This window comes from Symphalangus syndactylus, chromosome 18 (assembly GCF_028878055.3).
Source record: "Symphalangus syndactylus isolate Jambi chromosome 18, NHGRI_mSymSyn1-v2.1_pri, whole genome shotgun sequence".
NCBI classification, from domain to species: Eukaryota; Metazoa; Chordata; class Mammalia; order Primates; family Hylobatidae; genus Symphalangus; species Symphalangus syndactylus.
Window position 1 is genome coordinate 57,781,274 of NC_072440.2, and position 21,236 is coordinate 57,802,509.

General features: G+C 48.7%; 1 protein-coding gene across 19 annotated transcripts in view; it reads left to right on the forward strand.

The window, feature by feature from the left end:
- AP1B1 (adaptor related protein complex 1 subunit beta 1) overlaps nucleotides 1–21,236 on the forward strand; it is a 60,865-nt gene that overhangs the window by 11,659 nt on the left and 27,970 nt on the right. For 9 of the 19 annotated variants that reach the window (XM_055251935.2, XM_055251928.2, XM_055251931.2 and 6 more), the window contains 5 exons: nucleotides 9,916–9,979; nucleotides 14,074–14,179; nucleotides 17,230–17,365; nucleotides 18,217–18,462; nucleotides 20,882–21,072. In XM_055251935.2, coding sequence (XP_055107910.1) covers nucleotides 9,943–9,979; nucleotides 14,074–14,179; nucleotides 17,230–17,365; nucleotides 18,217–18,462; nucleotides 20,882–21,072 — 716 coding nt within the window. In that variant the 5' untranslated portion in view covers nucleotides 9,916–9,942. Of the gene's footprint in view, nucleotides 1–7,929; nucleotides 8,068–9,915; nucleotides 9,980–14,073; nucleotides 14,180–17,229; nucleotides 17,366–18,216; nucleotides 18,463–20,881; nucleotides 21,073–21,236 lie in introns of all 19 variants that reach the window. The other 10 variants (XM_063623370.1, XM_055251933.2, XM_063623369.1 and 7 more) reach the window with 3 other exon arrangements.

Sequence of the window (21,236 nt, forward strand, 5' to 3'; positions counted from 1 at the left end):
CTTTTTAAAAGGAGATTGTCAGACAAATGAGGAGTGGTGAATAGCATCATCATCTCTAACGAACTCTTAAGCTTTGTGGGAGCAGGTACGCAGTCCAGGGCATGGCACAGAGTAGAGGAATACTTGTCAAATGAATTAACTTCTGCCCTTGAAACAGAACCAAAGCAGCAAAACACATGGAATGAACAAAGTTTGGCCTTTCTGCTCCAAATGAAGAAGAAACAGTGGCATCACCCCAGCCCCTTTTTTTCACTCTTCCCTAACTTCCTCTTGACTACCCATGAGCTAACAGGTTCTATGGAGCAGGTTTCTGACAGCTATTCATTCATTAGGGAAGTGTTTAACAGTGGCAGTTCCAGTACCAAAGTTGGAAGCCACCAACATAGACCTTCAGAGATCAGTTTTCCCTGCCTGAATGTCCCTGAGTTCAGAGATAGGAGATGCAACTGTATCTGACCTTGTGAAACGTCTCTTTCCCCTTTTCCTTTCCTAAAGCTTTTTCTCTGGCTCATCTCACCACACTGATGGTCTCCTTCATTAATTCACCGAGTGCCAAGAGTGTGCAGTGCCTTGTGCTGCCACCACCACCTTCACACCTCCCATCTGATTGAAGAGCATGGACTGCTCTGACATGAATCACTGCCCGGAGACTAGAAAAGGCCTTCCCCTGATATTGGCTGGCCATTTGGAGAAATGAAAACACTCTGTTGTTTGGCTTCTTACTATTTTCCTTCCTACTGAAGACCTAATGGGGTTTGCTGGCCTTGGCTGCATTCTGAATTTGTTCTCCTTTTTTCCCTTTGGAAACATCTTATGTCATGCTCTTAGAATGATCATACTCTACTTCCTTGTGTTTGACACCTGAGAAGAACACTCATTGGTAGGGAAATGGGCCCCTCATCCAGCAGAGAATCATAGAATGTGAGATGTGGGAGAGACTTGTCATTCAGTAGACTGGTTTTCAAGTTTTGCTCCGTAGAACCACGGGATGTCTGAAGGGCCCTGGTGAGGACGGGGAGAGGTAGGCATAGTGAAATGAGCCAGGCTCTAGGCTTCCCACCCTTCTTTCTGCCAGAAACAGTTCCACTTTTATCTGTTTGAAATGGTTTAAGAGTAGAGAGGGACTTGAGCCATTGATTAATCATATTCTTTTGTTTGACATTTGGAGAAAGGCAGGCCCAGAGGTGGGGGGAGTTGCCCAGGGTCACACAGCTGTTGGTAGTAGGGCCGGATTTCCCGGCAGCCATATTGACATTGCATCAGCCTTGCCATGTTAACCGCAAAGCCTTATGTTCCTAGTCTGGTCTGCCCAGTTATCACTGTCTGGCACTTGTCACTGCTCTCTCATCTTAATCTGTTTTGGGCCCTTGGTTTTGTAGCTTCTCTGGGAAACTCTCTTTTCATTCATTTTGCCAGCAAACATTTGGTGAGCTAGAATGTGCCAGGCATCGTGGCAGTCACTGGGTTGACAGCATTCAACAGGACAGATCCCAAATTAGGGGAGGAAGTCTGTGGGGAAATCTGAGATGCCTTTTTTTTTTTTTTTTTTTTGTGATGGAGTCTCACTCTGTCACCCAGGCTGGAGTGCAATGGCACAGTCTCAGCTCACTACAACCTCTGCCTCCCAGGTTCAAGCGATTCTCCTGCCTCAGCCTCCCGAGTAACTGGGACTACAGGCATGTGCCACCACACCCGGCTAATTTTTTTGTATTTTTAGTAGAGATGGGGTTTCACTATGGTGGCCAGGCTGGTCTCAAACTCCTGACCTCATGATCCACCTGCCTCGGCCTCCCAAAGTGTTGGGATCACAGGCATGAGCCACCGCGCCCGGCCAGAACTGCCTCATTCTTTTGCATGGATGCATAGTATTCCATATGTCCATATGCTGTGCTATCATTTTATGTATTTATAGAATTGGGGTCTTACTGTGTTGCCCAGGCTGGCCTCAAACTCCTGGGCTCGAACTGTCCTCGCCACTCAGCCTCCTGAGTAGCTGGAGCCACAGATGTGCCCAGCTGTACTGTGCTGTCATTTTTTAAAACAATCCTGTGGATGGACATTTATAATATTTTGCTATTAGAAAGGATGTTGCATGAATAATTTTGTATCTATGTAGTTTTCCACATGTAAAGTCCTAGAAGCAGAATTACTGGGTCAACGGGTAAGGACCTTTGCAATTTTAATGGCTGTTACCAATTTGCTTCCGAGGTTGTAGCGTTTCAGACTGTCACTAGCCTCAAATGAGGGCGCCTGTTTACCTATGTCAGCTCCAACATGGGGTGTTATTAGACTCTTGGCTCTTTATCAGTTCAGCAGCTGACAGGTGATATTTCACCATAGTTTCAGTTTCTGTGTCTCTTAGAAATAAGCTTGAACCATTATATTAATTCACTTTCTGTGAACTGTCCACATCCTCTACCATTCTCCTATTTGTAGTCACTTTTTATATAGGAAAAATAGGCCTTGTCTGCAATGTGATGCAAATGTTTGTGAGTATGTTTATCATACGGCTTTTGGCTTTTTATTATGTTTTTGGCCATGCAGGAAAACTCATATGGAATTGAATTCATGGTTAAGATTTCCAGATTTGATGTCACACTCCAAAGACTTTATTTCCTCTGGATGCAATGTTTCATTCTTCCTTTCTTCTCCAGATTTGAGTTTTATTTTGTTATTTTTTTAAAAACAAAATTTTTTTTTAGACGGAGTCTTGCTCTGTTGCCCAGGCTGGAGTGCAGTGGCGCCGATCTCGGCTTACTGCAACCTCTGCCTCCGGGGTTCAAGCGATTCTCCCACCTCAGCCTCCCAAGTAGCTGTGATTACAGGCATGCAGCACCACCATGCCCGGCTAATTTTTGTATTTTTAGTAGAGATGGGGTTTTGCCATGTTGGCCAGGCTGGTCTTGAACTCCTGACCTCAGGTGATCCGCCCTCCTCGGCCTCCCAAAGTGCTGCTGGGATTACAGGTGTGAGCCACTGTGCCCTGCCCTTTTTTTTTTTTTTTTGAGACCGAGTCTTGCTCTGTCGCCCAGGCTGGAGTGCAGTGGTGCCATCTCAGCTTGCTGCAACTTCTGCCTCCTAGTTTAAAGTGATTCTTGTGCCTCAGCCTCCCGTGTAGCTGGGATTACAGGCGCCCACCACCAGGCCCAGCTAATTTTTGTATTTTTGGTAGAGACGGGTTTCACCATGTTAGCTAGGCTGGTCTCGAACTCCTGGCCGCAGGTGATCCACCCCCCTTGGCCTCCGAAAGTGCTGGGATTACAGGCCTCTGCGCCCAGCACATTTTTGAAAATGTCTGTTTAATTTACACCAAGTGACATGCTTGGCTCTTATACGTGTACAGTGTGTCCAGTATCTGAATCAGGATGCAGATCATTTCGCTTACTGCAGGGGCCCTTCATGCCCGCTTTCAGTCCTTCCCACCCAGAAGCATCCACTGACCTGACTGATATCACCATAGCTTAGGTTTGCCTCTTAGAGCTTTGTACACATGAAATCTTGTGATATTTATGATGTTTACATTTTTTCTTGTCAACATGCTTTCATTCTCACATTAGCCCTTGTCAGAAGAAATATGTGAAATACACAGAGTAGCAGGTACAGCAGTCCCTGCCCACCCTCTTTTTTTCTTTTTTTGAGACACAGTCTCACTCTGTCACCCAGGCTGGAGTGCAGTAGTGTGATCTTGGCTCACTGCAACCTCCCGCCTCCCAGGCTCAAGCAGTCCTCCCACCTCCGCCTCCTGAGTAGCTGGGACTACAGGTGTGCACCACCATGCTAATTTGGTAGAGACGGGATTTCACCATGTTGCCCAAGCCAGTCTCAAACTCCTGGCCTCAAGCAGTCTGTCCGCCTTGGCCTCCCAAGGTGCTGGGATTCACAGGTGTGACCCACAACACCCGGCTTGATCTCCCCATTTTAAAGAGGGAAATTGAATTATAGAGATGAAGTAGACTCAGTTCAGCATACTTTCCTTTTAAAGGTTGTCACCAATTTTGAGACATTGGAGAAAAATTGAAATACTATACTCAGTACCCATTTTCTTATGTTTTTATTTTTTTCATTCTCAAAAGAGGTGATTTTCTTATGTTTTAAAAATAGATTTAAATTCATTTTATTAGCTTAAAACACAGATAGTCTATATTTCTTGTTCCTAAAATTATATTTAGATACATGAAGACAAAATTTGAAAAATATTGAGAACTCTTTTTCCTTTAAGCCTAACCCTAACTTCAGCAGCTAAAAACCAAAGTCTTTAGATGGAAATGTTTTTTCTTCTTCCCTTTTTTTCCTTAGGACCTAGGACCTCATTTTCCCTCTCTTAGATCATGTTACATCTTTGTCCCTGGACGCCGTTTCCAAAAGTCTCACCAAGGGCTTACTTATACATCTAGAAAACATAAGAGAGAAAACTACTATATTTTAGGCTTTATTGCTCAGTTCCTTTTCTTTTCTTTTTTTTTTTTTTTTTTTTTTTTGAGATGGAGTTTCACTCTTGTTGCCCAGGCTGGAGTGCAATGCTGCGATCTCACCTCACTGCAACCTCTGCCTCCCGGGTTCAAGTGATTCCCCTGCCTCAGCCTCCTGAGTAGCTAGGATCACAGGTGCCCGCCAGCATGCCCGGCTAATTTTTTGTATTTTTAGTAGAGACGGGGTTTCACCATGTTGGCTAGGCTGGTCTCGAACTCCTGACCTCAGGTGATCTGCCCACCTGGACCTCCCAAACTGCTCGGATTACAGGCGTGAGCCACCATGCCCAGGCTCAGTTCCCTTTCTTTAATTCTAAAAAATGAAGTTAACCAGAACTGGTTCTGGCATGTGACATCAAAGTCATAATCTTTCCAATGTGGGTGTGAGAAATATTAAGAGGGGACAGCCACACTGGCTCCTCAAGGGTGAAACCAGTTGTTCCAGGTATGCCCCTCTTTTAATTTTGACCATGCCCATCCCCTTGAGGCATTCCTAGGCCTGTAAATGCTGAAATTGAGGGAGATCCCAGCCCAGAATGCTGTCTCCTTAGCAAAAGTGACTCATTATACTGGCCAGAGCAGTTTCTGAATCAAAAATTCTCTGTAATTACTACTTTAAAAAATGTGCCCTGACACTTCCAAAGATGGAATCCAAACCCTAAGCTTTTTCTTGCCTAAATTTGCTGCCTGCTTTCTTTTTTTTCTTTTTTTTTTTTTTTTGAGACGGAGTCTCACTCTGTCACCCAGGCTGGAGTGCAGTGGCGCAATCTCTGCTCACTGCAAGCTCCACCTCCGGGTTCACGCTTCTCCTGCCTCAGCCTCCCGAGTAGCTTGGACTACAGGCACGCGCCACCACGCCCGGCTAATTTTTTTTATTTTTCGTAGAGACGGGGTTTCACCATGTTAGCCAGGATGGTCTCGATCTCCTGACCTCGTGATCCGCCCACCTCGGCCTCCCAAAGTGCTGGGATTACAGGCATGAGCCACCGTGCCCAGCCGCTGCCTGCTTTCAAATATGGTTCGTGTACCCGATCAGATTCATCAAAGAACAAGGTCTCAGCCCCTTTGGCTTCTATGGGGTAGGGATACAGTGCATGATAACAGCCGAGCAGGTGCCAGGAAAAGCACCAGTCTTTTCTCATGGCATCTATGAGTCTGAGCCCCATTAGCACTGAACTGTAGGGTTTTTTCCATTCCTGCAGAGAGAATGAGAAATCTCTCTTGCACTGATATCCAAGAGGCAACTGCAAGACCAGGTACCAGCATTAGGTGCTCACAATGGAGAAAGGACACGAGGAGATAGCTGCCCTCAGTACCTCACTAAGCTGTAGGTAGGGAATCATTCATGGTGAAGTGAGATGTTTTGTTTTGTTTTGTTATCTGTGTTTTGGGGTGGCTTTCCAAAGCGTTTCACTTTTCTCCGTATCCCCTCCCTTCTCTACTTTAATTTCCTGCATATGAAACACCTTCAGAGGGATACATTTCTGCATCATCAGTCCCATTGGGCCCTCTGCAGAGGGATATGTGAAACAGATACTGCAGAAAAAAAGCTGCAGCCAGCACCAGTGCACTGAGTGGCAGTTAAGTTTATGAGTAGTTGCTTAGCACCTATAAAAGGAAGACTGTCACGGAAAGCTCAGCGCTGTTGGGGTATCTGCAGCTGGGCTTTGACCAGCTACCCTGCAGGTCTGTCACTTCTTTTTAAATCCCGAGAAAGAGAGGCTTTCTCACCCATTTCTCTTGGTCAGTTGCATACAGCACTGATCTGTCATCAGCAGGTTGTGTCCTGGGAATTTAGGGCCCTCCGACGTTGTGTTGGGCCTGCAGGGAAGGGGAAAGGCTCTGACAGCTTTTTCTTCTGGAGAGGCAAGAAATTCCCAGCAGCTCTCAGGTTAGTTATCTAAGGTGTTTTGTTTCTTTTATTCACTTTTCTTTCTTTTTTTCTTTTTTTGAGACTGAGTGTCACTCTGTCGCCCGGGCTGGAGTGCAGTGGCACGATCTCAGCTCACTGCAGTCTCCACCTCCTGAGTTCAAGCAATTCTCCTGCCTCAGCCTTCCGGGTAGCTGAGACTACAGGCACATGCCACCACGCCCAGCTAATTTTTTGTATTTTAGTAGAGGCGGGGTTTCACCATGTTGCCCAGGCTGGTCTCAAACTCCTGAGCTCAGGCAATCTGTCCACATCAGCCTCCCAAAGTGCTAGGATTACAGGCATGAGCCACCATGCCCGGCCACTTTTGTTTCTTTCTAGATTTAATGTTGGAGTGGTTTCTGTGTTACTTTCTGTGTTTCTTTGTGGCCTGTGAGTTTTAGCCCCTTTTGCCTTCAGTTATCCCTCTTACATTCAACCTTGAGAAATGATATTCTCTTATTATTTTGAATACTTTTGGCAGTTACGCTCTCAAGTCTGTGACTTCTGGAACCATGCAGATCTTTATTGTAAGACAGAAATCCCATTATCTGATTTACCTGCTCATTTTCAGAGTTCCCCAAAGAACCCCTAGGTTGTGGTGGGGTTTCTTTGAGAAAATGGCTTTATGTGTGTGAACAAAAAAAAAAATCATTTTTAATGTCAGTGAATTCCTGTTGGAAACAAATGCTAACTAGTTATGTAACAGGGCTGCCAGAGAGCAGGCTGAGGCTCCCTGGGATTTTCAGTGGCCCCTTTTCATTTCTTTCAACAACTATCAATTGAATACTTGCTATGTGCCGGGCCTGGGCCAGGCATGAAAGAGGAGGGCGAATGGGAGCTGTGAGCCTGGCGCATGCGGGGCCTTCCTTTGTGGATCTGTCTACAGCCCTGACTCATGCTGGGAGGACCAGCAAGTTAGAGCCCCCACTGTGGGACTTGCAACATCAGACGCAGTGGGCTCTTCTGCTCTTTCCCGCAGCTCCCATAGAAAAGTGCCATCCTTCCTTTTCAACTTGGCAAAGCAAAAGGGAAGTAGAATTGTGCCTTTTTTATACTGTTTTGTCAGTGAAGCCTTTATTCCTTTATTCCTACAGGATCCACAAAGGATTTAAGGTGACCCCAAGACGGTATGGTATTTGTTTCCCATTGACTACTGAAACAAAATCTATGGGTGTCTCTCGGTTGGGAGGCTTGCTCGGTGTCATCCTGCCATAAATACAAGCTTAATTTGGAAAAATCCAATTGGGCTGGAGAGGAGGTGCTGTGTTGGCTTGGTTTCCAGAGACTGTGAAATGACTCCTGATCCCTCACATCCGTTGCACTAGTAACTTTCATCTCGCCCCCGTATAGTAATGACTTGAGAGGAGATATTTGTTTGAGTCCTTTCCATAGATGCAACAAAAGAGACAAAGTAAAGTGGGTTTTCTCCATTCAAATGTCTATTTTTTGGAGTTGTGTGGTTTTCTGTACCACGTAAAACTACAGGTAGGATTGGAAGGCTGTACTTGAAAGTCTCAATGTGTTTTGTTTTTTTTTTTTTTTTTGCAGGGGTGGGGCGGGGAGACAGAGTCTTGCTCTGTCACCACGCTGGAGTGCTGTGGCACAGTCTCAGCTCACTGCAACTTCTGCCTCCTGGGTTCAAGTGCTTCTTGTGCCGCTCAGCCTCCCAAGTAGATGGGACTACAGGTGTGCACCACTGCGTCCGGCCTCAATTTTTTTTATTTTGACTGAATCCTTAGCCACTATCAGGGAACTGTCCTCTTTGTCAGAAGGGGGAAGCAGAATTCCATCATCGATAGAGCATAGGAACTAAGCTCAGGTAGACCTGAGATGGTCTCCCAGCCCAGCCACTTACAGGCCATTTGACCTTGGGCAAGTTATGTAACATCCCTGAGTCCGTTTCATCATCTGTAAAATGGGATTCAAAGCAGTTACATTATTGACAAGATTAAGTGAGATAATGTGGACGAAGCCCCTGCCTTTAATAGGGGCTTGGTAAATGATAGATTCTTAATAAATGTATCTAGGGTATCTTGGTTCCTGTGTAACTTCTTTTCTTTCATCTGTTGCCCAGAAGAACTACTGAGGTACATAGTAGATGCTCAGTAAATTTTTGTTAAATGAATTTTTGTTAAATGAATGGCGGAGCTTCAGTACTTTCTTTGTCCTATTGTCTTTTTTGTTGTTGTTCTGAGACAGAGTCTTGCTCTGTCTCCCAGGCTGGAGCGCAGTGGTGCGGTCTCAGCTTACTGCAGCCACAGTCTCTCGGGTTCCAGTGATTCTCCCGCCTCACCCTCCCAAGTAAGTGAGATTACAGGCATGCCCCACCACGCCTGGCTAATTTTTTGTATTTTTAGTAGAGATGGTTTTTACCATGTTGGCCAGGCTGGTTTCAAACTCCTGACCTGACCTCAGGTGATCCACCCGCCTCAGCCTCCCAAAGTGCTGGGATTACAGCATGAGCTGTGGTGCCCGGCCCCTATTGTCTTACAATAATACTTCACGCTGTAAGCTTTGCTCTAGGAGATGTCCTGAGAGAGCCTTTAAGAAAACTGGCCAGGGCCGGGCACAGTGGCTCAAGCCTGTAATCCTAGCACTTTGGGAGGCCGAGGCGGGTGGATCACGAGGTCAGGAGATCGAGACCATCCTGGCTAACAGGGCGAAACCTCGTCTCTACTAAATATACAAAAAATTAGCAGGGCGTTGTGGCGGGCGCCTGTAGTCCCAGCTACTTGGGAGGCTGAGGCAGGAGAATGGCGTGAACCCAGGGGGCGGAGCTTGCAGTGAGCGGAGATCCCGCCACTGCACTCCAGCCTGGGGGACAGAGCGAGACTCCGTCTCAAAACAAAAAAAAAAAAGAGAAAACTGGCCAGGTAGATTTGGGAACTGCTGTAGAGTACAGATTCTAGCCCTTTCCAGCTATGGATCATGCATGTTACTATTTTAGCAGCTTAGAAAAGTTGTGGGGAGAAGAAGTCTCCCTAGCCTTTTAAGCTTGGTATTTTCTAATCTCATTTGACTGTACAGGTTAATATAGTGCCTCGATGATGCTGTGATGAGGCTTCTAATGAGTTAATGTGTGCAAAGCGTTTAGGACAATGCTGAGCAAAGTGGGTCCCACAAAGGGGCTGCTGTAACCCCGTCCATCCTTGTGCAGATATTTTTGTGGGCAAGATTTCTAGAAGAGGCACATTCAAAAATTTGATGGGACCAGGTGTGGTGGCTCACGCCTGTAATCCCAGCACTTTGGGAGGCCGAGGCAGGAGGATTGGCTGAGCCCAGGAGTTTGAGACCAGCCTGGGCAACATGGTGAGATCCCATCTCTGAAGAAAAAAAAAAAAGTTGATAGATTCCTCAGAATTACTTTTCAAAATCTAATCTGCCATGATCTAAAGTTCATTTCTCCAGGAAATAGATAAGCAGCTGTTTTCCTATACCACATGTGTTCTGGATCCTTCTCCTCCTCCCTCTGCACCATAACTGAAGATGGGATGGAGCATAACTGAAAGTCACCCTCTCTTCTCTGTCTTGCAGAAGACTGGCTACAGATAAGGGACCAAAATGACTGACTCAAAATATTTCACCACGACCAAGAAAGGTATTACTTGCTTAATAATGGGCCTTGTCCTACGCTTTCTCTGCCTGTCCCTTCTGTTTTCCTCCTGTGGCGGTAGGGAGTAGGGGTGGGAATGAAGGCCTGGAAACATGTAACAGGAATGGCCTAGAGCTTGTGGTAGATCTAGAAAATTGAACTGTTGATGATACAAGAAACTGATGGCTCCTTTTAGAGCTCAGAAAGGGAAGAACATTAGCTCCAAGTGTGGGGGAAAAAAGTGCCCTTTTATTTCCCATGGCTTAAAATAATTTTGTTTTTTTCCAGGGGAAAGAAAACACACAATCCTATCAATACCCCCACAGCAGTTGTGTGTGTGTGTGTGTGTGTGTCCGTCCATGTATCTGTGTGTCCTTATCCAAGGGCACGTGTTTTGCTTTTTTTTGAGACAGAGTTTCACTCTTGTCACCCAGACTGGAGTGCAGTGGTGCGATCTTGGCTCATTGCAACCTCCGCCTCCCGAGTTGAAGTTATTCTCCTGCCTCAGCCTCCGGAATTGCTGGGATTACATGTGCCCGCCACTATGCCCAGCTAATTTTTTTTTCTTGTTTTTTTTGAGATGGAGTTTCGCTCTTGTTGCCCAGGCTGGAGTGCAATGGCGCTGATCTCAGCTCACTGCAACCTCCGCTTCCCAGGTTCAAGTGATACTCCTGCCTCAGCCTCCCAAATAGCTGGGATTACACCACCATGCCCGGCTAATTTTGTATTTTTGGTAGAGACGGGGTTTATCCATGTTGGTCAGGCTGGTCTGAAACTCCTGACCTCAGGCGATCCGCCCCTCTCAGCCTCCCAAAGTGCTGGGATTATAGGCATGAGCCACCGCGGCCGGTCATGCACGTATTTTCATGGTTTTAATCCTGTTTTTCATTTGACATTTTGATATCATAAACATTTCCCAACAATTCTAATGACTCACTATTAAGTCTGTTGAGTAGCTACACTGAAATTTGCTAAGCTAGGCTTATATCATTGGGTATTTTGGTTGTTTCTGCTTTTAAGGAAATGGAGGATGTTGTCGTGGCTGACAAATGTGCTTTAACCCTGTAAGCATCTTTCTGGCCAGCCCTTCCTCCCTCCCTCCTTCCTTCCAAGTGATACTGACACATGCTTGCTGACCAGATGAAAAGGGTCTGTTGTCGGATCAGCTGATCCAGGACTCAAAGTCTGCCGCTCATCAGGCATTTCATGTATTGGTCTAGCTGGTTTTTATTGAGAACCTACTATGTGCAGTGGAAGAGAAACAGAGCCTCTGACCTGGTGTCGCTCAAGGTTGAGCAGGGAAGACATTCTGTAGAGTAGTAACCACACTGAAGTGTAGTGGGTCCGGGGGGACTGTGGGAGAGCTCTGGGTGGAGCTGGCCAGATCGATGGGGGATAGGAAGGGGAAGGAGTGAGTGCTGTGCCTGTGACACATTCGGGGACAGGAAGGTAGTGGGCATGAGCTACCGAGGAGGGTGATAAAAGAAGAGGTTAGAGCCGGGCACAGTGGCGCCCCAGGTGGTGGCTTGGGTGGGAGGATTATTTGCTTGAGCCCAGGAGTTCGAGTCTAGCCTGGGCAACTAATTGAAAAAAGAGAGAAGGCAATTGGAGAGGTATGCAGGGATCAGTCTTGTGGAGCCTAGTGAGCCACAGGGTGAACGTAGTGCTGAGTGTATTGGAGTCCCAGGGGTGGGTTTTGTTGTTTGTTTTTTTTGAGACAGAGTCTTTGTCACCCAGGCTGGAGTGCAGTGGCAAGATCTCTGCTCACTGCAGCCTCCTGGGTTCAAGCCATTCTCCCAAGTAGCTGGGACTACAGGCACGTGCCACCATGCCCAGCTAATTTTTGTATTTTGGGGGTGGGGTTTTTTAGTGGATTTCTTTTGGGAAGAGAGATGTGTGGACAGACATGCCTGGGTTCAGTGCTCCAGCCAAAGAGACAAGGAAACAGGTTCAGGAAAGCAAAGTGAGTATCTTGGGTAGGCCCAAGCATAGGGATTGAGAGCATGGTTTTTAGTTTCAGCCCTACCCGCTACCGGCATTGGATATATGTTACTGAGCCTCTCACAGCCTCCATTTGCAAAATGGAGGGAAATGCAGAGTTGTGAGGATGAAATAAGACAATGTGTGGGAACAAGTTAGTATGGGACTAGGCTTAGAGAAGGGCTCAGAGGGGCCGGGCATGGTGGCTCACACCTGTAGTCTCAACACTTTGGGAGGCCGAGGCAGGTGGATCACCTGAGGTCAGGAGTTCGAGACCAGCCAGGCCAACATGGTGAAACCCCGTCTCTACTAAAAATACGAAAATTGGTAGGGTGTGATCGTGCCTGCCTGTAGTTCCAGCTATTTGGGAGGCTGAGGCAGGAGAATTGCCTGAACCTGGGAGGCGGAGGTTGCGGTGAGCCGAGATCGCACCACTGCACTCCAGCCTGGGTGACAGAGTGAGACTATGTCTCAAAAAAAAACAAACGAAAAAATGGCCGGGCGCCATGTCTCATGCCTGTAATCCCAGTGCTTTGGGAGATCAAGGCGGGAGGATCACGAGATCAGTTCAAGACCAGCCTGGCCGACATGGTGAAACCCCTTCTCTACTAAAAACACAAAAATTAGCTAGGCGTGATGGCGCGCGCCTGTAGTCCCAGCTACCTGGTATGCTGAGGCAGGAGAATTGCTGGAACCTAGGAGGCAGAGGTTGCAGTGAGCTGAGATGGGGTCACTGCACTCTAGCCTGGGCGACAGAGCGAGACTCCGTCTCAAAAAAAAAAAAAAAAGAAAAGAGAAGGGGTCAGGAAATGACATCTGCCCTCCTAACCTGTTATCGGGGTCTTGACTATCTGTCCATGGCAGGGCCAGACAACCCTACTTCCTCATTTGTTTATTTCACGTCATGAAGTTCTTCAGAACAATTGATTATATGCTTGAGCTGTCATGGAGCAGCTGAATTCCTGTTTTCAGAGCTGAGCAACCAACCACTTGTGTCTCAGGAAGTGAAACCCTGAGCAAGCTGTTTTAATTAGAGCTTCAAGGAAAACAGGAAAGGCCTCCATGTGGGAATCCACAAATCCTGCCCTCACCCCGCAAGCCTTAAGTACTCAGGTTCTATTGCACTGAGCCTTTTAAGGGTCTTTTGTTGAGTGAGGGTAGCTGAGGACAGCTTTGCCTTCCACTGGGTTTTTAGCTCCCTGGCAGAGCAGAGCCTGCCATCATGTTTTTGATGCTTTTGTCTTCCTCGGAACCTTTGTAGCTTCCATGGTTCCTGTTGCTTCAATCCAGAGTGGCCTCTAAACTTTTTTTTTTTTTTTTTGGAGAGAGGATCTCACTTTGTGTCCCCCAGGCTGGAGTGTAGCGGTGTCATGGCTCACGGCAACCTCGATCTCTGGGCTCAAATGATTCTTCAGCCTCAGCCTCCAGAGTAGCTGGCACGGCAGGCGCGTGCCACCACACCCGGCTAATTAAAAAAAAATTTTTCGTAGAAACAAGGTCTCACTATGTTACCCAGGCTAATCTCAAAGTCCTGAGCTCAAGTAGTCTTCAGCCTCTTTTCCTTTTTTTTTTTTTTTTTGAGATGGAGTCTTGGCCCTGTCGCCACGCTGGAGTGCAGTGGCGCCATCTTGCCTCACTGCAACCTCCACCTCCCGGATTCAAGCAATTCCCCTGCCTCAGCCTCCTAAGTAGCTGGGATTACAGGCACGTACCACCACGCCCGGCTAATTTTTGGTATTTTAATAGAGACAAGGTTTCACTATGTTGGCCAGGATGGTCTTGATTTCTTGACCTCATGATCCTCCTGCCTCGGACTCCCAAAGTGCTGGCACTACAGGCATGAGCCACCATGCCAGCCGATCCTCAGCCTCTTAAAGTGCTGGGATTACAGGTATGAGCGACTGCAACTGGCCTACAAGTTTCCATCTTGTTAATTCCTATCCTAACAGTCATCCCTCACTGTTGCCTGGCCCATCTGAGGCCAGGCGCCTGAAGCTGCCCTCAGCCAACAGCATAGGATGTCTTACGTGCCTCCCTCCAGTTCTTTTGGAAGTTAGATACCAGGAATCGTCCCCTGCCAGGGTAGGGAGAGATCGCTCATGTTTGCCTCCTTTTCTTAGGGGAGATCTTCGAGCTGAAGGCAGAGCTCAACAGTGACAAGAAGGAGAAGAAGAAGGAGGCAGTGAAGAAAGTGATTGCATCGATGACCGTGGGCAAAGATGTCAGGTGTGCAGGAGTAGGCCTGGTGGCAGCTGGAAGCTGGCTGACAGGGGAGGGTTTATAGCTTGGGTCCACTTCAGTCTCTCCTTTAGGGTGTCTAGGGACCCATGTCTCCCCTCATATAGCTTCCTTCATAAAACTTTCTTCCCAATAGAAGGTTTTGTTTACACAGGAATCACGAGCCCAGACACTGACAGGTCGGGAGGTGATGGAGTGAGTTAACTGGAGTAGGTGGGAAAGGCAGCAGGTGATGGAGTGGGTGGGGCATGAACCCTTCTCAGAAACTCCAGAGGATTGCTACTGGCTGGGGAAGAGGACCCAGTGTGGCAAGGTCTTCTGGTTTTTAAAAAGAATGGGAAATCTGGGCCAGGCGCGGTGGCAAACACCTGTAATCCTAGCACTTGGGGAGGCCCAGGCGGGCGGATCACGAGGTCAGGAGTTTGACACCAGCCTGGCCAATATGGTGAAATCCCGTCTCCTCTAAAAATACAGAAATTAGCCAAGTGTGGTGGTGCACGCCTGTAATCTCAGCTACTCGGGAGGCTGAGGCAGGAGAATTGCTTGAACCTGGGAGACAGAGGGTGCAGTCAGCTGAGATCGTGCCACTGCACTCCAGCCCAGGTGATAGAGTGAGACTCAGCTCAAAAAAAAAAAAAAAAAAGAAAGAAAAGAGTGGGAAATCTGGATTTTTCATTTTAAATCTCCCTGTCTTAAGTGGCCAGTTGATATTAAACACTGTGTGGTGCAAGTAAAACAGATGTGCAGATTGGATTTCTCTAATTTGTCACCGGTGTGCAGCCTCTGTCGCATCTGATGGCTAACGCAGGTCGTGTGTAGAGTGGCTGCTGCACCTTGGCTCATGCTTCCCCTGTGGGAGCGCCCAGTGACCCAGCTTGTCTTCCCATCTTTAAAAACCCATTCAAGGCCAGATGGGGTGGCTCACACCTATAATCCTAGCACTTTGAGAGGCTGAAGTGGGTGGATCACGAGGTCAGGAGTTCAAGACCAGCCTGGCCAACATGGTGAAACCCTGTCTCTACTAAAAATACAAAAATTAGCCGAGCGTGGTGGTGGGCACCTGTAATCCCAGCTACTCGGGAGGCTGAGACAGAGAATTGCTGGAACCTGGGAGACAGAAGTTGCAGTGAGCCGAGATCACGCCACTGCACTCCAGCCTGGGCAACAGAGCTAGACTCCATCTCAAAAAAAAAAAAAACATTCAAGGTCTGCCTTCCCTGTGTTTCCTTCCCTGATCACCCCAGCTCACTACCTCAAACTCAAAGCGTTTGCTGTGTGTTCCCATCACCCAGCTCTAAATGGAAACTGTTCTCTTGTTATGTCTACTTGTGTTTACCTGCTCACCAGATTGTAAAATCTCAAAGGCAGAGACTCGGTTTTAAAACAGCTTAATATTTGCACAGTATTTGAGAGTCTGCACAGAACATTTTGAGATTTGTTTTCTCAGTAGTTCCTTACAATTCCCATATTGTAGATAATGACAGTTTTACTGCCAAAGAAAGAAAAACATAAAGTGACTGCCTAAGAGTCACGTGGTTTGTGGCAGAACTAGGACTCAAGCCGAGTTCTTCTGAAATCCAAATCCATGCTGCTTTCACCCATGCCCTCGTGGTGCCCAGCCCTGTGCCTCATAGCCCGGGTGCTGAGGTGGAGCAGCTCCCATCTAGGTCCCAAGATAGGCTCCCACTGCTCCAGATGTCCCCATGGATCACCCCCCAGCAAAGGACCTCCTGCCAGCAGCTCCGGGAAGGAGCTCTGCAGAGAGCCCTGTGGAAGCCAGAGCAGAAAGGGAGCAGGCACCTGCTGGACAACTGGGCCTCCTTCCAAGTCAGATTCCTTCCAGGACAAAGCTGCTCTCCTTCACCCAGAACACTACTGTCACCTCCTCACAGAGGAGAAGCATCTTTGTTCTTCCATCTCAAAAGAGCGAGCTTTGCTGATAAGACGGGCCCCAAAGAGTGAGTCGGCCTCATCAGCAGTTTTTCCTCCTCCCTCCTCCCCATTCTTCCTGGTGCATCATCTTCCAAGGTGACACATACATTTTGGCTTTGGCAGGACTTCTGCCTGTTGGGGCTCAGGAAGTTCACTTTGACCTCCTAAGTCTCTTTGTTGACACTACCTTTCCTATAAACACATAAGAATTGAGAGGGGATATGATGATTTCAGAGATAGAAAATTGATCTCTAACCAAATTTCACATCTTAAGAAGGCCTGTGACTCTGGGACCACGGGTACCACGTTGAGAAGGGTTCCACCCAGTGGTCATGAGCACGGACCTTGTTCTCAGACCTGGCTCCTCCAGGCAGGTTATTTGACATTTATGAACCTCAGTATTCTGTGAAATGGGGATCATCCCCTGATTTCTAAGGGCAGTTAAATGAGATCAGGCATGTAAAGCTCTTAGCACCAAGCCTGATGTATGGTGTGTGCTCCACGCATGCCATGCTGGTTCTTACTGGGTGCCAGAGCTTGTGGTGAAAGCAGCGTGAGCCATCCTGCTTCCCTGCGACCCTCCAGAACCAGCAGCCCAATATAAGGGGCCACATTAAGTATCAGAGAGGGAGAAAGGATCATTTTCATTTACTCAGCATCTCCCAGATATCAAGGACCAGATACCTAAGTATGTTGTCTCATTCAGTTACCATAAAGGCCCTGTAAAGTGAGTTTCTGTTGCACCTTTCTTGCAAGTTAGGAAATTGAGACTCAGGGCGAGGGGGCAGGTGACAAAAGAATTTCTCCAACGTCATATAGCTAGCAAGAGGTAGTGATGGGTTTGATGGGCTCCAGAAGTCACGTTTGAACTATATGAGAAGAACCAAGGACTTTCCTGCTTTTAAAATTACCCTTTGGGATTCCCTTTCTATCAATAGCTGTTGATTGTTAACAGCAGACCTGAAACCCTCCCTTTTACCAGGAAGTCCAGTGTATCTCTCCTTTCTCTCCTACCTACTGTCCTCCCACCCACTATGTAGCAGCCTGAAAATCTCCCTCTTCCTTTGTTCAGCCTTTCCCATGCTGACACCATTTTGACCTTCCAGTGCCCTCTTCCCCGATGTGGTCAACTGCATGCAGACAGACAACCTGGAGCTGAAGAAGCTGGTATACCTCTACTTGATGAATTACGCCAAGAGTCAGCCTGACATGGCCATTATGGCCGTCAACACCTTTGTGAAGGTGAGCAGACGCTTGGTGGGCATGGGGACATTGGGTGCTTAAGGCTCTGTCTCCCCTCAGTCTCTTTGGGGTGGGGCCGCGTGGCGCTGGATGGAGTCCAGACCTTCAGACTGCCCGCGCCCGCCCAGCCTGCAGGCATCTTCCTCCAGCAGAGGGCTCCCACTCTCCAGAAAATCAGATGCTAAGGACCCTGCCTAACTCATCCTGTGTGAGGTCCTGCCAGGCCTGTTGATCCCCTCACTGCCCTGATTGGGCCCTGCCCTGCATGCTTTGCCAGGGCAGGAATCAGCAGGTGTCCGAGAGCTTCTCTGTTCCCCTTCTAGACTGCTGCTTTCTCCATTTTCTGTCCTTCAGATTAAATTGTCAGCTCTGTGCACCTATATTTTAATTTTATTTTCTCCTAGTGTTTATTACCTGTGAATTTGTATACCTTTAGAACCTTAGCTCCCCTGAGTCCTGTCTGTGCTCAGATATGGGGAAATGAGGCTTTTGTGGCCCTGTGGAAAGACCGAGGGCTGTGATGCTAGGTGGATGTGGGGTTGAATCATGGCTTTGCTCTGTGGCTTCAGATGAGCTCCTAGCCTTTCTGAGAGCCTCAGTTTCGTCATCTATAAAATGGGACCTGTGTTGTATTTCTACTGTGAGGATCAGAGGAGACGGTGTGCAGAGCTGGCATGGGTGCCGGTTATATAGCATTTACTTTTGATGCTGTTGGCTGTAGTTGGTAAAGATCCACAGAGCCATCTGATGTCGCTCAGCCTAGCAGGGCTCAGAGCTGCAGGCCAGGGAAAATATGAAGCCACAGATGGCTCATCCCACCCCTGTCCTGGCCGATGGCTGGCTCCCCCCAGGACTGTGAGGACCCCAACCCCCTCATCCGAGCCCTGGCAGTGCGGACCATGGGCTGCATCCGCGTTGACAAGATCACAGAGTACCTATGCGAGCCACTCCGGAAGTGCCTGAAGGATGAGGATCCATATGTGCGCAAGACAGCAGCTGTGTGTGTGGCCAAGCTCCACGACATCAATGCCCAGCTGGTGGAGGACCAGGGCTTCCTGGATACCCTTAAAGACCTCATCTCCGACTCTAACCCCATGGTAAGCCACTGCCACCCACTGTGCCACCTCCACCACCTCCTGGGTTGCTTGGGAAGACATTGGCTTGACCCTTCACCAGGCAGTCCTGAGTACCTAGAAGTCAGAGCCTGGCTGGGGGTGCCAGTTGTTCTTGTGCCTTGTGGTGGTTCAGGCACCCTCTCTGGAGGGAGCTAGATCTGGATTCCCTTCTCCTCACCCTCTGACTAGCTGCGCAACCTGGGGCAAGCTGTCTAGGCTCTCTTTTCTTCGTCAGTGAGATAGATCTCATTCTACATGGCTGGCAGGAGTGCTGTAAAGGTGACGTGCCTGGGATGGCCTGGTACACGGTGCGCCATCAATACTAGTGCCCTCCTTCCCCTTCTAGTCACTGTTACTGTTGCTGTCTTCTCACCAAGACTTATGCTGCATGTGTGGTGCTTTTTCCTTCCTCCATCTTTGCTGGGTTGTAGAGGAGCACCCTTGAAGTAGCATAGCCTGGAAGACAGGACATCAGGATGTAACTGGATGCGGAACTCCACAGTCTCCTTACCCACGGTGGTGGCAGCAGTTTGGAGGGCAGTTTGGCAGGGCCTGTTTAAAACGAATGCACGGGCCGGGCACAGTGGCTCACACTTGTAATCCCGGCACTTTGGGAGGCCAAGGCGGGCGGATCACGAGGTCAGGAGATCGAGACCACAGTGAAACCCCGTCTCTACTAAAAATACAAAAAAATTAGCCGGGCGTGGTGGCGGGCGCCTGTAGCCCCAGCTTCTCAGAGAGGCTGAGGCAGGAGAATGGCGTGAACCCGGGAGGCGGAGCTTGCAGTGAGCCGAGATCGCGCCACTGCACTCCAGCCTGGGTGACAAAGCAAGACTCCGTCTCAAAAATAAAATAAAATAAAATAAAATGAATGCACAAACCCAGCCATTCCCCACTCTGAGCAGAAACACTGAGCAACTGCCATACACAGTACTGAGCAGCCAGTACAGGGATGGGCACTGGAGCACTGGATGGTTCACAGAGAAAAGTTGGAAACAATGCAGAACACCCTTAAAAACAGCTGCCTGGGCCGGGTGCGGTGGCTCACGCCTGTAATCCCAGCACTTTGGGAGGCTGAGGCGGGTGGATTACGAGGTCAGGAGATCTAGACCATCCTGGCCAACACGGTGAAACCCCGTCTCTACTCAAAATACAAAAATTAGCCGGGTGTGGTGGCATGTGCCTGTAATCCCAGCTACTCAGGAGGCTGAAGCAGGAGAATCACTTTTACCCAGGCAGTCGGAGGTTGCAGTGAGCCAAGGTTGCGCCACTGTACTCCAGCCTGGTGACAGAGCTAGACTCCGTCTCAAAAAAAAAAAAAAAAAAAAAACTGCCTGAGGCCGCACGCAGTGGCTCATACAGGATTACATGCCTGTAATCCCAGCACTTTGGGAGGCTGAGGCAGGTGGGTCACCTGAGGTCAGGAATTCAAGACCAGCCTGGCCAACATGGCAAAACCCTGTCTCTACTACTAAAAATATAAAAATTAGCAGGGCATGATGGTGCATGCCTGTAATCTCAGCTACCCGGGAGGCTGAGGCAGGAGGATTGCTTGAGCCCGGGAGGCAGAGGTTGCAGTAAGCCAAGATTGCACCACTGCACTCCAGACTGGGCAACACAGCGAGACGCAATCTCAAAAACAACAACAAAAACAGGCCATGTGCAGTGGCTCACGCCTGTAATCCTAGCACTTTGGGAGGCTGAGGTGGGAGGATCACCTGAGGTCAGGAGTCTGCGACCAGCCTGGCCAACGTGGCGAAACCCCATCTCTAACTAAAAATACAAAAATTAGCCGAGTGTGATGGTGCATGCCTGTAATCAATCCCAGCTACTCGAGAGGCTGAGGCAGGAGAATCACTTGAACCCAAGAGATGGAGGTTGCAGTGAGCTGAGATCACACCACTGCACTGCAACCTGGGCGACAGAGCATGACTCCATCTCAAAAAACAAAAAACAAACAAAAAGAAAACACCTCTCTAGTGGAAATGGATTGAGGGCCTGGAGCTTCACCTGGCAAGCCCCCATCCACTCCCAGTAGTCTCGAGGAGCTCTGCAGGAATCCCCTAGCTCTGACAAGCACAGCTGACAAGCATTGAAGTGAGCTGCTGTTGCTGGTAGACAGGCGCTGCTGTGTTAGTAAGCTGGGAATGCTTTCTATGGCTAGGCACTTGGAGCTAGGTCTTGTTTTTCTAAATGGCAGGAACACTTGTTTTGTTCCAGTTTGCAGAGGAGTCAGCAGGGTGAGTGCTTGGAGTGGGTCTCGTTGCAGCTCCAGACCCTGCCCATTGGGTCATATTTGTTTCAGGATATTTGACCTCTGACCAGCCAGCATCATTAGCCCACTGCCCCCTGGCCTGTGAGCAGCACCCCCAGCCTCTGCCCCTTCCACCCTCTCAACCAGGTGGTGGCCAACGCAGTGGCAGCGCTCTCAGAAATTGCCGAGTCTCACCCCAGCAGCAACCTGCTCGATCTGAACCCACAGTCCATCAACAAGCTGCTGACAGCCCTCAATGAGTGCACCGAGTGGGGCCAGATCTTCATCCTGGACTGCCTCGCCAACTATACGCCCAAGGACGACCGCGAGGCCCAGAGGTGAGCGGTCTGCCCCTTGCTTGCCAGCCCAGCTTGAGGACCCTGGTCCTCAGGGGCTCCAACCAGGCACTGGGCCTCGGGCCTTAGTGGGCCCTTTCTAGTGCTTTGCCCCACAACCCACCCTCAGACACACCTAAAGGGAGGCCTGCCTGCTTCTCACCTCT